Source organism: Acomys minous, assembly GCF_964271855.1.
Source record: "Acomys minous genome assembly, chromosome: 5".
In the NCBI taxonomy this organism is placed as follows: Eukaryota; Metazoa; Chordata; class Mammalia; order Rodentia; family Muridae; genus Acomys; species Acomys minous.
The window spans coordinates 81,830,786-81,847,337 of record NC_140494.1 but is presented as its reverse complement, the minus strand read 5'-3'; the positions used below and the strand labels follow the sequence as shown (position 1 = coordinate 81,847,337).

At 40.0% G+C, this 16,552-nt stretch overlaps 2 protein-coding genes across 2 annotated transcripts in view; one reads left to right on the top strand and one right to left on the bottom strand.

Moving 5' to 3' along the window:
- MBD3L1 (methyl-CpG binding domain protein 3 like 1) overlaps positions 1 to 16,552 on the bottom strand; it is a 240,052-nt gene that overhangs the window by 169,120 nt on the left and 54,380 nt on the right. The gene's annotated exons all lie outside the window — the stretch shown is intronic.
- The window catches only part of MUC16 (mucin 16, cell surface associated), a 168,871-nt gene that overhangs the window by 112,793 nt on the left and 39,526 nt on the right, over positions 1 to 16,552 (top strand). Inside the window, exons 46-60 of the mRNA XM_084783450.1 lie at positions 370 to 494; positions 588 to 655; positions 1,801 to 1,973; positions 2,471 to 2,506; positions 4,704 to 4,828; positions 4,921 to 4,988; positions 7,291 to 7,463; positions 9,234 to 9,269; positions 10,499 to 10,564; positions 11,284 to 11,405; positions 11,496 to 11,554; positions 11,683 to 11,855; positions 12,950 to 12,985; positions 15,377 to 15,442; positions 16,350 to 16,471. Of these exons, the coding sequence (XP_084639576.1) occupies positions 370 to 494; positions 588 to 655; positions 1,801 to 1,973; positions 2,471 to 2,506; positions 4,704 to 4,828; positions 4,921 to 4,988; positions 7,291 to 7,463; positions 9,234 to 9,269; positions 10,499 to 10,564; positions 11,284 to 11,405; positions 11,496 to 11,554; positions 11,683 to 11,855; positions 12,950 to 12,985; positions 15,377 to 15,442; positions 16,350 to 16,471 (1,448 nt within the window). The remainder of the gene's footprint in view (positions 1 to 369; positions 495 to 587; positions 656 to 1,800; positions 1,974 to 2,470; positions 2,507 to 4,703; positions 4,829 to 4,920; positions 4,989 to 7,290; positions 7,464 to 9,233; positions 9,270 to 10,498; positions 10,565 to 11,283; positions 11,406 to 11,495; positions 11,555 to 11,682; positions 11,856 to 12,949; positions 12,986 to 15,376; positions 15,443 to 16,349; positions 16,472 to 16,552) is intronic.

Genomic DNA, 16,552 nt, shown 5'->3' with positions numbered 1-16,552 from the left:
TTCTCACATTTGAAATATGCTTTTCTCCAAATAGCCTTTCTTAGTAACTGGTTGGATCACTCTCACAATTATCCTTCCAGCCCTCCTACTGGTTTCTCCTGAAGTATAATAGTTTGGTAACTTCAATGGTTCTTATATTAACAGATGATGCCTTATTCATCTTTGGACCTAAAGAGTTTATCACAGAACCTTCCACACACTAGTCATCCCATGATGAATGAAGAAAGGTTCAAATTCTAATGTTTTAGCAGATCCAGAATATCCCCTGCTTAATTTTTTAATAGCTCAACAGTGTCATATAGAATTAGAATCAGCTTTGGTCCTTACCATTTCTAAATAGGTCTATCTCTATCTTCCCTACTCCTAAAGGCAATGGTAGTATCATGGTACCCGTCACTCTCAACTTCACCATAACCAACTTGCACTATAAGGAGGAGATGGGACACCCAGATTCCTTGAAGTTTACCTCCACTAAGTGGATCTTACATTACTGGGTGAGTTCTTCCAGAATGCCTCCAACTTTACCTTACAACTCCCTGGGAAGGTCCTATCTAGGGTTTGTGTTAACTGTGCTTATTTCCCATCAGCTTGACAATTTGCTCAACAAGACCAGCATTGCCCCACTCTACTCTGGATGTAGATTGGATTCACTCAGGTGAGACTCCCAAGGTGGAGTGGACTGTTGTGAAACAACCAGCAGAGATCATGCACTTCTAACATCGCATTTTAGCACTAACACTTTCTTCCCATCCAAATTGAGTTTAGGTCGAGCAGTCAGTAACTTACTAATAGGAACTGTTTGGTGTAGAAAACTCAAGTGATATTCTAATTAAAATGAGTATTCTCTTAGAAGAACTGACTATCTTATGTACAATATAAGTAAAATATTTTATAAAGGATTGGGGAGATGTGTCATTTGGTAAAATGCTTCTCCTAGAAGCAAGAAAAGCTAAAGCCAGCCCCAAGAGGAAACACTAACAAAAAAAAGCTGGGTATGTTTTTGAGTATTTGAGGCATTGAAATCATGGGGCAGAAGAGAGAAAGCTGAAGATCATGAAGGTGGTAAGGGTTAGTTATAAAGTTTAAAAGTGAGTCTCCATAAACCCATTAGCAATCTGGCAAACAAGAGAGACTCTGATTCAGAAACACTAGAGAAGTGACTCCTAAAATAGGCAGATCACTGGGAGTTCAGTCTAAACTAATTGGTAAGCCTCAGGTTTCAATGAATGACCCTATCTCAAAACAATAAAAAGAAACAGGAAAAATAATGCAGGGGAAAAATATTTACCGTACAAGCTTGATTCCTTGAACCAACATACAATGCCAGATGTGGTGGAATGCATCAGTAATCCCCACACTCCTAAATTGAATTTGGAAAATAGACACCCAGGAGTATCCCCCAGAGCTTGACAGCCAGCTCTCCTGAGGTATGTAGTGTGCAGAAGCAAGAGAGTTCCTCATTCAACAATGTGAGAGAGCTGACACCTAAAAGCTGTCCACATATGCAGTGTTGCCTGCTTGAGCCCAGTCACACACATTGTGTATGTGTGTGTGTGTGTGTGTGTGTGTGTGTGTGTGTGTGTGTGTGTGCATGCACCCCACCTTAAGAGGTACACACACACACACACACACACACACACACACACACACAAGAGATGATGGAGATTCACTTTTAAACTTTACAACTACTCTCTAAGTCCCTTTAAGAGCTTCATTTTCTTCCTTCTGCTCCCTGCTTTCAATGGCCCAAATGCTCAAGAACTGACTTCACTGTGCCAACCTCTCATGTCTTACTGACAGGTCTGAAAATGATAGAGCAACCACAGGAGTGGACATCATCTGTACCTTCCACTCTAACCCCATGAGTTTTGGGTTAAACCAAGACCAGCTGTTTTGGGAGTTGAGCCATGTGACCCATGGCATTACTCGTCTGGGCCCTTATTCTCTGGACCAGAACAGTCTTTACATCAATGGTAAGAACCTATGTTTAAAGAAATAGCTCAATCAATAGTTTACTTTAAAAAAAAAGAATCTATGTTTAAATCACTTGGAGTCTTAGGCTTTACTAAAGTACTGATCAGTTAATCCTTCTTTCTAGAATGACCCTTATCCCACTTTCCCTTCCTTTTGTGTCTGGATTTGGAGACATTTATGGAGATGATTCAAAATCACATGGAGGACAGGGTAGAGTAGTTGCCTTGCATGTATAGGGATCTTGGTACCATCAGCACCAGCCAGTTCTGCTTCTCAGTTTTTTTTTTTTTTTTTTTTTTTTTTTGGCTAAGAACAAGTATAAAATCTTCACAGGAACAATGAGTACTTGCCTTCGGTTCATTGCCTAGTTTGTTGTCACCTCTGTGAACATTGATTCCCTGTCCCTTTACCTCTGCTGTTACCCCCAAAGACTCCACATTTTTCCCCTTAACCCTAGTTATCCATCCATAAATCCCCATGTTTTCTTTCTGTGCAGGTTACAGATTTGGAGCTGCAGTGCCAACTACCACCTGTGAGTATTTCTGACTGACTGTCATTGTCTCAGTTCTGTCTCCACTTTCAAGAACCTTCAAAGTAGTGCTTCTTACCAAAAGCCTTTTTCGGTCATTGGTTGGATTTTATAGTCATCTACTACTCGGTTTCACTTCACTGGGCAAGACTATGCTCTATTCATCTTTGAACACATGGAGGCTATTACAAAATTTTAAATACACACATAGTGCGTGTTACTTGGAAGAATGAAGAAAGGAGGGACTTAATGACTTAGGAGTTCTAGAATAGCCCTTGTTTCTTTTAAAAATATTTTTATTAATTTATTCATATTACATTTCAATTGTTATCCTATCCCTTGTATCCTCCCATTCTTCCCTCCCTCCCACTTTCCCCTTACTCCCCTCCTCTATGACTGTGACTGAGGGGGACCTCCTCCCCCTGTATATGCTCATAGGATATCAAGTCTCTTCTTGGTAGCTTGCTCTTCTTCCTCTGAGTGCCACGAGACCTCCCCATCCAGGGTAGCCCTTGTTTCTGATCCTGTTAATTTCACAGAGTCCCGTGGTTAGGTCAGGAAGGAGATTTGCTCAATTCTTTGTTCTAGGATGGGAGTTTCTCTCTTCATCTGATACTCAATCAGTGGTTCTATGGTGGCACCAATCACTCTCAACTTCACCATTACCAACACCTCCCACACACCTCCCTCAGCGAAAGAAACAACATCTGTCTCATCTTGCTCCTTGGGTGAGGAAGATGTAGACACAGACACCATCTCCTACCCATTAACTCTTGTATGAGTTCCAGTTCAGTTCCCCCACAAAGCTGACTTTGTTGTCCTTAAGAGATAAACTGAAGCCAGGAGTGATAGTGCACATCTGTAATCCCAGCGCTCAGAGAGGCAGAGGCAGGCAGATGTCTCTGAGTTTGAGGCTAGTTTAGTCTACAAAGTGAGTCCAGAACAGCTAAGGCCACACAGAGAGACTGTATTTCAGAAAACTAAACAAAGAGAGAGACTGTGGCACAATAACTTTTTTCTTTTAAAAAATTTATTTGAGCAAATAATAATTTTGTAAAGTGGGAAAAAAACAAATCAAAAGTAGTTCAGATCTTCCACAGGAAAGCAATTGCAGATATATTCTTTTTAAAAAGCTGAGAAAGTACTTGAATACTTGCAAGCATACATTATATAGTTCTTATCTGGTTGGCCTAGCCCCCTTGTTGAAAGTTACTGGATGGTTTCTGGTTGATTAAGATGGTTTCATTTTGTTTTTGTTTCTTTTCTTTTTTATTTTTCTGTGCCTGCTCTCCCTGCATATTTTATATGGGATTGGCCTAGAATAAAGAGAGAAAAGAATAAGGTAAAAGAGAGGTGAGGGGAGGGATAGCAAGACATGGAGGAGGGCTGGGAGAAAGAGAAAGGGTAATAGAAGAAAGAGGAAAAAAGGAGAGAGGAGGCAAAACAGAGAAAGGAGGTGGGGAATGGGAGAGGAGAAGAGTGTGGAGGAGACAGAAAGGGACTGGAAGAAACCGAACAGGATTCAGGTGGTCCTGATGAGACTTGATAGGCTGGGGTGAGTTGGTAGGGAAGGAGGGGTCCCTCTTTCAGAGGACTAGGGGAGAAGGGAAAAGAAACTGAATGAGAGAGGAAGAGACAGGTAAGAGGACAGAGGAAGAAGAAAAATTAGGGGGAAAGGAGGGACAGAGTGACAGAAAAAGGGAACAGTGGAACCAGAAGAGACAAAGAAGGAGAGGGAGAAAGGAAGAGAGAAACAAGTAGATGGTGAAGGAAAGGAGAAGGGGAAAGGAAGTAAAGGAGAAAAGTAAGGGGAGAAATTGGCAAAGGTGGCAAAGGAGAGAGAGAGAGAGAGAGAGAGAGAGAGAGAGAGAGAGAGAGAGAGAGAGAGAGAGAGAGAAAGAAACAGACATTAGAAGTCACCAATCCTGCTTGAGCAGTTATATGAACCTTTCCCACCACAAAATGAAAGATCTCTGTCTTTACTGAAGCTGCCTATGAGGAAGGTGGGAGGATGGAAATGTTCTATCAGGATTTCCCACATCATGAGCACAGTTCGATGCCATCTACAGCTCCTTACATTAACAAGACATCTACAGATTTACTGACTTACCCAGTATATATAAGGCACATTAATCCCCCATCCCCATCTATCTACCATCTTGTCAGCTTTAGTTTTCTCTCTTTCTGTCTGTCCAAACAGCTGGCAAAGTCAGTGAGGAAACATTCACAGTGAACTTCACCATCAACAACCTGCGCTACTCAGCTGACATGGGTCAGGTTGGCTCCCCCAAGTTCAACATCACAGATACACTAATGCAGCACCTGGTGAGCTATCTGCTTCCCTTCAGGCCCATCCATCTCCCTCCTAATGGGGATGCCTGCCTCTAACCAACTCTGCCTTCCTTCTTTCTCTACAGCTCAGCCCTTTGTTTAAGAGGAGCAGCCTCGGTCCCCTATATACAGGCTGTAGAGTGGACAGTCTAAGGTAAGACATATTTTCCACTTCCAGCTCCCCTCATCTCCACTACCTACCCAATATCCAGTTTGAAAGGACTTGGAGTTGTCATGATTGAGACTCTTAGGATTAAAGTGTACCTTTTTGTTTTTGTATTTTACTGACTTTATGACAATTTAATATTTTACAGCAATTGGATATTTGCCTATAATGTCCCAGGAATGAGCTCATGGCATGGCTTAACAGTAGAGTACCTTCCTCGAGTCCACCAGTGATTGACCTGGGAAGTAGCTTGGCTTAAAACACTTACCAAGAATGTACAAAACCCCAGTTTTGATGCCAGCATCATACAAATATTAAATTGCTATGAGATAAAAAACATCTCAAGGATGGATGTAGTGGTGCAAGCCTTTATTCCCAGAATATGGGACAAATAGGCAGATGTCTCTGAGTTTGAGGCCATCCTGGTCTATATAGTGAGTTCCAGGACAGTCTGAACTATATAGTGAGTACCTGTCTCAAAACAAAACAAAACAATTAAAAATAGCCTAGCTGACTAAGTAGTGAGCTTCAGGAGACCCTCTTCCCAGTGCTGGAATTACAACATTTGATCACACTGGACTATTTTTTTAGTGCAGTAGAAAAAACAAAATTGTCTTATTCCTGCCCTCATGAATGCTGCATTCTGAAAATAAAAATGGGACAGGCAGAACATGATTTCCCAGAGGGTGTGACAAGTACGATAATGAGAAGAAGAAAATAGTCTGTGAAGTTCAGGAAAGCCTGCTTTAATCATAAAACACTGAAGGAGGAATGGGAATAAAAAGAGGAAAAAGAAGGGAAAGGAAAAGGGGAAAAGAGGAAGATGAGGCGAGAAGAATTTTATATGATACTATTATTGAAGATATATGAATGAACATCTATTCACCCCAGAAAAGGAAATAATGCTAGACCAAAGACACTGTACATCTGAAGTCGAACTTGGTGAAGCAATGGCTTTATGGGGGTAATTTAGGAGTGTATTCAAGGAGTTACTTATAGAATCATGGACAATTCAAAGGCGGTCATGTTACTGCAAGCTCAGCCCAACATGGATTCATGAAAGCTTTCACACTGGAGCTCTTTGTAGAACAGGAAAGTGACTCAGGAGATTGGGCCGTCTCCTTTCTTCCACACTCCTTACTGCTTCTATAACTTCAGGGAGAGGGGAGTATTGTGACTCTGGTACATTTCAGAGTATTTCTGATTCATCTGCATTCTTTATTTTGGTTTTGCTGAGGTTCCCTTTAAGACTTTAAAATCTAAAATTTTGCCTAAAAATGGACACGCTTAGATGTAGGCAGAATTGACAGCCGAACTCTGCCAAGACAGGGCAAGCAAGTGTGCCTCATGAATAAATCTGGCCTTTTAGCCTGACTATTCAGGCTGTAAACTGTCTCAGTCATATTTTTCATTTTGTAAGCTGCCAACCTGCACTACCAGTTCACTCAGGTATTTATGTTTTATTCATTCTCAAGTCTCTGAGGGGGATTGAAGACCAGATAGTTTAGTTTTACAATCAAGTTTAGTTGGTTAGAGGATAAGATCTTTTTAGATCAAGATAAAGGATTTAAGTTAATAGAGATGAGATATGATAGATATTGAATTTCACTCACAAATTTAGATCCAACAAGACAGGAAAGATGGTTGCTTCAAGTTTGACAAATCCAAATAGCCAAATCCCCATGAATGTAACATTTATATAACTCATGATTGTCTTATGGTTCTCCCTGCTGTATGTAGTTTGTTTTATTCATGTGTAATAAAATGTTAAAAAAAACTTTAAGTCTATAATGAGCTTCTAGGCTGAATAGAATGTTTCAACTACAAAGAAATTGTTACAAAACAGAGAAAAGGAAGGGAGGACAAAAAAGAGAATGAAGACTAGTTAGGAGAGGGAACAAAGAAAGAGCAGAAGAGGGTGAAACATAAAAAGAACAAGGAGGGAAAGAGAAAGAAATGGGGATGAGATAAAAAAGAGAAAGGGAAGAGGAGGAGAAAAAGAAAAGGAAGAAGAGAATAATAGGAAAAAGATGAGGGAGAAAGAGAGAGGTGAAGAGGGAGAAAAGAAGAGGAAGAGAAGGAGATAAAACCAAAGGAAGGATGCAAAGAGGGAAGCTTCTAGGGACAAGTAACTACAGATGTGGAGATCCTAATTTGAGAAAGTGACAAAGCAGCAAATAACATCAACAAAATGAGACTGTAGGTCATGAGTTGTGTAGAGTGACCACCGATAAAGAGATAGCAGGTGGTCTGAATCTGCTCACTTTGTACCTCTTCCTCCCCAACTCAGGTCAGTGAAGAATGGCGCCCAGACACAGGTAGATGTTCTTTGTACATACCACCATGTTTCCAACAGTCTGGGACTGCCTGCCAAGCCAATTTTCTATGACCTAAGCTGGCAGACACATGGAATCACCCGGCTGGGTCCTTACTCCCTGGATAAAGATAGCCTTTTCATCAATGGTGAGCACTTTCCATCCTCTCCTCCCTGCGCTCCTGCATACTGCAAAGGTTTCCAATTATCAGTTCTGTAGGGAGATATTTGGGATTCAAATCCAGGCTCTCATAGGAAAACCCTACCTATGCCCCAAAAGACTACGTCTTGCCAACTTGATTCTCCAACTTGAGAGTGTCTAATCTAAGACATAAGCCCTCTTATCATGACCAACACGATGCTCCAGACAATTATTTCACAAAGCAATCTTTCTTGAAGAAATCAAGATAGTACATTTGTCTCAAGCCTTGTTTTTTTTTCTCTCTCACCTTTTGATTAACTTTTCTCTTGTACTGTTATCTTATATAAGGAAATAAAGTAGGCTTCAGTGTAGCTAATGGCCTCATCTTTAGACACTACATGTCAGCACAAAACTGAGAGAGGACAGATTTTAAGAGGTATGCCCTGTATGACATTTTAAAAGGCAAGGCATAGCCATGGAAAAACTGGTCAAAATAATTTCCTCTTTCCCTTTTCTTCCCTGCCTATACTTTCCCTCTCTCCCACCTTCCTCCTCTCCTGCCCACTTTCCTTTTCCTCCCACCCCTCCTCTTTCTCTTCCTGTCATTCTCTATCATCCCTATTCCTCCTTCCTTCTCTGTCCTCTTCCCTTCCATACCTTGCCCTCTCCTCTCCTTTCCAACAGGGAACTGGTGCTTGGAAACTCATACTTAAGTATCACCATTGACCCTGTAGTAGTTATAGTTTTCATTACCATGAGCAAATAACTGACAAAATTGACAAAAGAGGAAAGGCTTATTTTACTTTACTTGAATTCAAGAAAATCAATTTCATCGTGAAAAAGGGGGAGTGAGGTGCCTGGTTCACAAAACACCAATAGTCAGGGAAGAGAGACAGGTAAATTCAGGTCCTCTGATGCTTTCTCCTCTGTATTTAGTTACAGCCTATGATATGGAGCATCCCACAGTTAGGAGAGATCGTTCTACCATAACTCAGCCTAGAAACTCTCCAACAGATATGCTTAGACATTTGTTTCCTAGGTAATTCTAGGTCCAGTCAGATTGACAGCCGACATTAACATTTACACTCAAGTATGGAAGAGAAGAGACAACACGGACTCCCATCACTCTCATTTTAACAAGGAGAAAAATGGAAGCAAAGATGGTGAAAGGAATATACCCCCACTTTGATATGCTGGCTTACATTTATCCCTTCAATGTTGTCATTGAAGAAACTTGTTTTGCATCCACCTTCATAAATTACACTATTTTAAATGTGTCATTTGTTGTCTAGTAAACATTTACCAAAATCTATTATAAACAGTATCTTATTCCTGGAATCAGAAGCAAATAATTCTCATGTGTGCCTTTTCCTTGTCTAAACTGCAGTGCAGTGCAGATTTCTTGTTCGTTACTATGGGCTTCATTTGGAAATAAGGTATATACATAATAAGTGCTTAGTAAACAATAACTGGACGAATAGGGGTAGATTAAAAGAAAAGACAATGGTGTGGATAACTGCATACATGTGGCAGGGGGTGAGGTATATAAGCATAAACCTCTTTTTGGATTCCCACTATTGACTAGTTTAGAAAAGTTAGATCTGATTGAAATAACAAGAAACTGCTCATGATGACATTTAAATCAGATCTGTGCACATGAGTAGACTCTCAGTAAGTATATACAAGTAATGTATCAAAATGGGGCCCCATATGGACCAAGGCATGGCATATAGGATCACTCTGCCCCTTCCACTTATGTATGACTTTTGTTTCCTAGGTTACAATGAACCTGGTCCAGATGTACCTCCTACAAGTATGTTTCTCTATCACTAAACTTTTTGGCCTATGTATGTCTCATTCACAAAAAAGCATGCTTCAGCACAAACAAGCCTCCAAGAGAAGCTAAGGTCTTAGTAGATGAATACTATTGAGTTCTTGGCATCTCTTTTGTGTCTTCATACCTAGCATTGGATTTCTCAATTTTTCACACCCCTTTGGGTTAAAGGAAGAAATTTGAACAAGAGCTACATGGCAGAGGGGAGATGTGACTGTGTAGTTTATCTTTCTCATTAACAACAGCTACTGGTGCCCCAGTAGGAACTTCATTCTCAGGTTCTACAGTATGACTACTTAAATGGTTCAGAGGTTTTTTTTAATCTCTTTTTAAAATCAGTAACTTGTTTGGCTATCTTTCCAACTATCTATTCTTTCATTTTCTATAGACATTCCTTTTCTTTGATACCACATTTTATCTGCCCATCCATCCATTCATCCATCTACACATTTTATTGCTCATCACACTGTAATGTTTTCATTCTTTTCCACCTCTATATCTAGTCATCCACTTATCTGTCTATTATTTCTGTCTCTTTTTTGTTTGTTATTCATTTTTCTCTATCCATTTGCCTATCCATCCACCTTCACATCCATATGTATACTTACCCTTATGTATGTATATGCATCTATCCATAAACCCATGCATCTGTTAGTCCATTCTCCCATATAACCACACATCTTCTTTTGTCCAAATCTCTCTTTGACACTTATATTCTCTGTATTCCTTTCACTATGCATCTATGTGTTTTTCCAGCCACCCTCAGAACAACCTAACCATCCATCTATCTATATGCCTACTCATCTACCTACTTTCTTATTACACATTCACACTCTACATCTGTCCAGTTATCTGCCTATGGTCAAACATTTTCATTTACTTGCACTTTTTTCCTTCTTTGCTTCAACGCTTCAGACTCTTTATTTTCATTCTTCTTGATTTCTGTTTTGATCTATCATTTATACATTATATTTTACAATTGCCACTTCTCTTTTCTGCATTCACATTCACCTGTACTCCTTGATCAGTCTCTCTCCTTTTTACCATCCTTCCATTCTTATTAAGTTAATTCACAGGTTTTTCTCAGTCCTCCACTCACATGATGGCTCTTTACTTTTGGGGATGATTGCTCTGACTTGAACCAATGCTATGATGGCTTTTCTGTTGGGAAGCTCTGTCCATGCCAGATACTATGTTTTTTTCCACAGCTCCAGAGCCTGCCACCACCATCTTGCCCTCCCCATCAACATCTCTGCAGCCAGAGTCCAACACAGGTATTTAGCAGACCATTTTGCTTTTACTTTTTCTTGGCAAGAGCCCCTTTGTTGTACAACTCCAACAGTTGCCACATGAGAGATAGGAAGCTTAAGATGTGAAAAGACCAGTGTCTCAAAAATCAGACTAGTAATTAAGTTAGATGCCTGATCTCATGCAAGCACAATGTTTGTGAGGTAGACAGATGTTAATAGTACAATGAGGGGCTTTCAGAGGGAGATACAGCTGGTATAATAGAGAGGAAAGCTTTATGGAGAAAAATCCCTGTATACTGGCACAGTAATCCCAAAATGAGTAGGAATGGTTCCAATAAATGGGGAATGAAGTATGCAAGGAAGGAAAATTATATCTGCAATGACTCAGGAGTCAGAAATAGTATGTACATGTAGATAATTGATTGGGCCTTGGTTTGCATGAAGAATAAGGCATATCACAGAAAGGATAGTTAGTGGAGACTGAAGGTCACAAAAACCAGATTAGAATGAACTTCAGTGCTAAATTAAGAAACCTCAGCTTGGGGAAATGAGCATATGAATCAGTGGGTAAAGTGTTTGCACACAAATGTGAAGACAAAAGTTCAAATTCCCAGCACCTATATAAGTGTTGGATAGTCATGACAGACCATGTGGTAGATAACATGATCTAATCAGAGCAGTCTTCCAGTCTTGGCCCAAGTAAACACTCAGCTGGAAACACTTACCCTACTGTCATTCTGCAGCTATGTGGCACCACCTGGAAACCTTCACAATCAATTTCACCATCTCCAACCTTCCATATTCAGCAGACATGATAAGTGGCTCCACCATATTCAACTCCACTGAGAATGTTCTACAACACCTGGTAAGACCCTCATGCTGAAACCCTCACTGCTGGAACTGACTTCATCTTCATTCTCCACTCAACAGTTTACTCTCTTTTTTTTCTCCACAGCTTGCACCCTTGTTCCAAAATGACTCCTTCAACTCAAGTTGCAGACTGACCTCCCTCAGGTGATTCCATTTCCATATAATTAGACAAGAATAGTTATCTTTTTTTTTTATCTTGTGCTGTCTTTACTTCTTTGGAGCTTCTATCTACATTAGGACCTCCCTTGAATCTGTACCCCTTTCTCTTCAAGGCCTGAGGAAAATGGAACATTCACAGGTGTCGTTACCACCTGCACCTACCAGCATGACACTGCACATCCTGGAATGGACACACAGGATCTGTACTCAGAACTGAGCCATCTCACCCATGGGGCCACCCAGCTGGGAAACTACACTCTGGAAGAGCATAGCCTCTATGTGAACGGTGAGTCTGTGTTTTGCTATTTGGTATCCTCAGGTGTCCTTTATTTTCTCTATACTCTCTAATATTCCTAGTGATCTTTGTGTTAAATAAGCACAAACAAAAAGCATAGGAGGGTAAGATTGTCTCTCACACTGTGGACAATGTCATGAAGGTGAAACATGTAAATGCTGGCCTTCTGCTCACTATCTTTTTATCCATCCACAAATCTGGGCCATAGGACAGTACTGCATAGAGTTAGGGTGTGCCATTCCTCCAGGGTAAACTCGATCTAGGAACTCCTTCACCATCTCAGAAATTATCTCCTTGGTGATACTAAATTGTCAAATTGACTGTTCATAGTAACCATCATACCCCATGTGATGTGCACAATATCTTAGAACTTCATTACTCCTCTTTTTAGCAAAGAAATAAATTAAAGCTCTGGGTATGAAAGGGACCTGCATACACTTAGACGATGTGAAGTTTGTAGCTGATCTGAGTCTTGGTGTCCTGAGTTTATATCTTCTCCTTGTCTTTTGGCCATTGAAGAGACCTGTATATGGTTTCTCTCTCAAAAAAAATCACAATTTTATACCTAATTTTATGTTGTCATTATTTACAATGTAAATACTAAAAGGCAGACCTTATTCCTGGCACCAGAGATGATTAAATTGTATTTGCCCCTCACCCAAATGTAATCTGTAGTGAGGCACAGCCCATTTTATTCAGTACACGACTCTTTAAATTTACATGAAATAAGACAAATAGGAAATAATGATATACATATTATATATATTTATTCCATATATATGTGTGTATACAGGGAAATAGGTGGTAGATAATGGTATCAAAGAGAATATATCTTTGAGGATTGATATACGAACATAAGTCCTTTGAACGATGGAATGCTCTTTCTGGGAGCAAGCTAGGGAGCTGTTAGGGAAGGATTGGGTCAAGAAGTTTTTCCTCATGATAATATTTAAGTAAGATCCTAGAACATTAGCAGATAAATAATAAGGACTCCCAAGAACATATGTCCATTTCCCACATGGAATGCAGGAAGATATATGAGATCATTTTGCACCTTACACTTATGCTTGACTTTTATTTTCTAGATTATAATGGACTGGGTCCAGATATAATAACTACGAGTAAGTATCAAATCATGCTAATTCTGTCTTGGTCCATGCTGTCCTCCTCATTTAAAAAAGAAGCTTGTCCCAAACACAAGCCAGTCTCCTGTGTGGAGCCAAGGTTTTAGCACCAGAAAGATGAGCCTTGAATTCTGAATACTCCATAAAGCTTCATCTTGGAATATGAATAAGTTATTGTTACTCATAAAAAGATTAATGTTGTATATATAAATGTATATATATATATATATATATATATATATATATATATATATATATATATATTCTAAATATAACCTGGTCAGTCTATATAATGTTACTTGCATCTGTGTTTTCAGGACTGTTTAATATTGGATAAACTATTGCTGTGCTCTTCCATGGAAAAGACTATTTCTCAGTCTCATTCATTAGTTGTCCTTAATTCTTTGTGTAGGGTTGAGGGCTCATTGGCTTTTCCTCATCCACTTTGGTGCCTCTATTGTTGTTTTCCTGGTACAGCTCATATTTATGCAGTCATGTTGCTGAGACCTTTAGGGTGCAGGTTCTGGCATTACTGGAATATACAGTCTCATAGCAAACTCTGTAATCCTCTGGCTCTTAACAAATTTTCCTCAGACTCTTCTGTAATGTTTCTAGAGCCTTTGGTGAAGAAATTGTTTTATAGATGTATGCATTATCATTGGCACTGGGCTTCTCCACTCTGCATTTTGATTGGCTTTGGCTTTCTTTAATGGTCTCTGTCTGTTAAAAATAGAAGTTTATTTCATGAGGGATGAGTACTACACTTTAAATAGCAATTATTTAGTTTATGTCTGATATAATCCAAACTATTTAGATCTTCTCAGGGGTTTCATTGACAAGTTTTGGACTGTGGTTGCTACTTAAGTTGTTTTGGCTAAAATATTACACTGTTTTATTCCACGACCCAATCATCTACCTTTTCCTGCATCCATTCTTCTATTTTTACAATTAATCCTATAACACCCCATTTACAATCAACTAACTTACTAATTTTCCTGCCAATTCTGTTATTTAATTTTCATTTTCATTCCTCCTGTATTTTATGCCTTTCTCACACTTTTTCCCATTCTCTCTGTGATGCATGCATCCATAATATGCCCTTTCCTTGTTCATTTCCTCCATCCATTCATTTACCCATCAACTCATCTACCTGTCCATACATGTAACAACATATACACACATACATCCACTCACCTATGTACCTATCAATCTATCAATGCATCAAACCATCTAAATACTCACCCAGTCATTACTGTATCATATACTTACATATGCATATATCAATCTATTTATTTTTCAGTTCATTTATTTGAAATTTCTTTCTTATTTTTCCTATGTATCTTCCCAACATCCACACATACATGCCTCCACCCCTCCATCTACCTACCCACATATCTATTCATTTATCCTCATGCATCTACTCATTCTCTTCATTCTTAACTCAGTCTATCCATCTGTACATGCACCTAATCACCCATACACCCTGACCAGTCCAGCTGGCCAGTTATTGGGGGGCTGAGGAGGGTCGCAACCTGTGAATAAAGAACGGGCGAGAGAAAGGCAGAGCCCAAGGAAACCATAGCTTGTCAAGAGCCGTTTATTGAAGGTGAGGGCAGGCTTTTTAAAACCTGCTTTAGGGAGGGCAGGGGTAGGCGAAGAGGGTAATGGAAAAGTACAGAATCTTTTGGGATTGGGCCCCTGGAACATCTGCGGGGGGGGGGGGGCGTTCCTAGTTCGGGGCAAAGCAGGATGTCTCTGTGGTTATCTCAGGGTTGGATCGTTCTCTTCTCAGGGCTAAGCCAGATGCCTTGCGGGCCTAGCGAGTGGCCAAGCAGGATGTTTGCTGCAGGTGCTGGATGGGTGGGGGTCGGCCACGGGCCGTTTGGTTCCTGGCACCCACCCATTCACTCACATTTCACATCCAGTCATATTCATTCTTATATTCTTTTGCTGCCTTCTGTATCTCCAATTTCTACTGTTTTATTCTTTTTTAAATATTTTGGAAGCCAGGCGTGGTAGTGCATGCCTTTAATCCTAGCACTTGGGAGGCAGAGGCAGGTGGATCGATGTGAGTTTGAGGCCAGCCTGGTCTGCAAAGTGAGTCCAGGACAGCGAAGGCTACACAGAGAAACCCTATCTCAAAAAATATTTTGGATTCATTTACCATTAATTTATCACTTTCTTTTTTGATGTAAAATTGATGAACTGTTCACAATTTTCATTGCCTTGAACACATTTCATTCACAGACTTAGTTATCCCTCCACTTATACAGTCACTTCTGTTTCTGGTTCTCCTGTGAATTGTTGGTCTGCATTGAACCACTAATATAAGCCCTTTCTTGATTGTATTGGAGATCTAGTTATCACTGATGATAGACTTTTCCACAGCTCCTGAGCCAAGCACCACCATATTGCCTTTTACATTGACATCTGTGCAGCCGGAATCTACCACAGGTATTTGGGGAAGCCTTTTCCTATACTTGACGTGAAGTTCAGTCCCACACTTCCACCATCTGACTTACATGAATCCTGACAAGTCAGAGTGTGAACATCCAGTGACAGGATAATTATTACAATCACAAAGATTGTACTAGCCTTTCAATTGGATGCCAGCCCTCATGCAGCTACCAGGCTTCTGAGAAGAATAGAAGATGACAATTCATTATGGGATTCCTGTGAAGTGAAAGAGACCTGAGCCAATATAAGTGGGTGGAGGGCCTTTTAGAGAAAGCTGCACCTGAACTAAATTGCCTAGGATAAGTAAAAATAAGAGATAAATTGACATGGTTTGATGCAATAAAGGAAGATTCTAACAGGGTGGGCTCAGTGGCCACAAAAAAATGAGTGAGAACCTTGAGGAATTTGATTTCTTTGAAGCATGAATCACAATTCCCAGAAATGGCTCTTCATGTCCATCTCAGGACCCATAGAGACATGTTAGACACAGAATTGATGAATAACTTAAGCTGAGGATAGTAAGAAACCACATTAAAGGAATCTTTAATGTCAAGTCAAGAAATGTGAACTTCTGACATAGGACAGTGATGTCCTAGTGAGTTTTTCATTTTAGAAATACTTTCCAGGTGTTCGCAATAGAAAAATACATTTAGACAGGACACACAGTCAGTCATTTAGGGTAATAGTCTGTATATTAGAAGGTAATACCTAGTCTGTTATGATGAAGGGGATAGCACATGTGAGGAACATTCAGAGAAGGGAACTGATGAGGCATGCAGGTGAGATTTTTAGCTCTGGATGACAGGTGACCATATTCTGGGAGATTTAACTTGATTGGCACAGGACTCTAGTTTAGCATCACGTGAACTCTGTTATAGCTATCTCTCTTCTTGACTCCCTACAGCTATGGGGCATCATCTGCAAACCTTCACAATCAACTTCACCATCTCTAATCTTCCATATTCAGCAGACATGAGCTATAGTTCAGCCATGTTCAACTCTACTGAGAGTGTTCTACAGCACCTGGTGAGACCCTCATCCTGGAAACTACTTGTGGGACAAACTTCATATACATACTGCATCAAACTCTTTTCCCTTTCCCCTTTC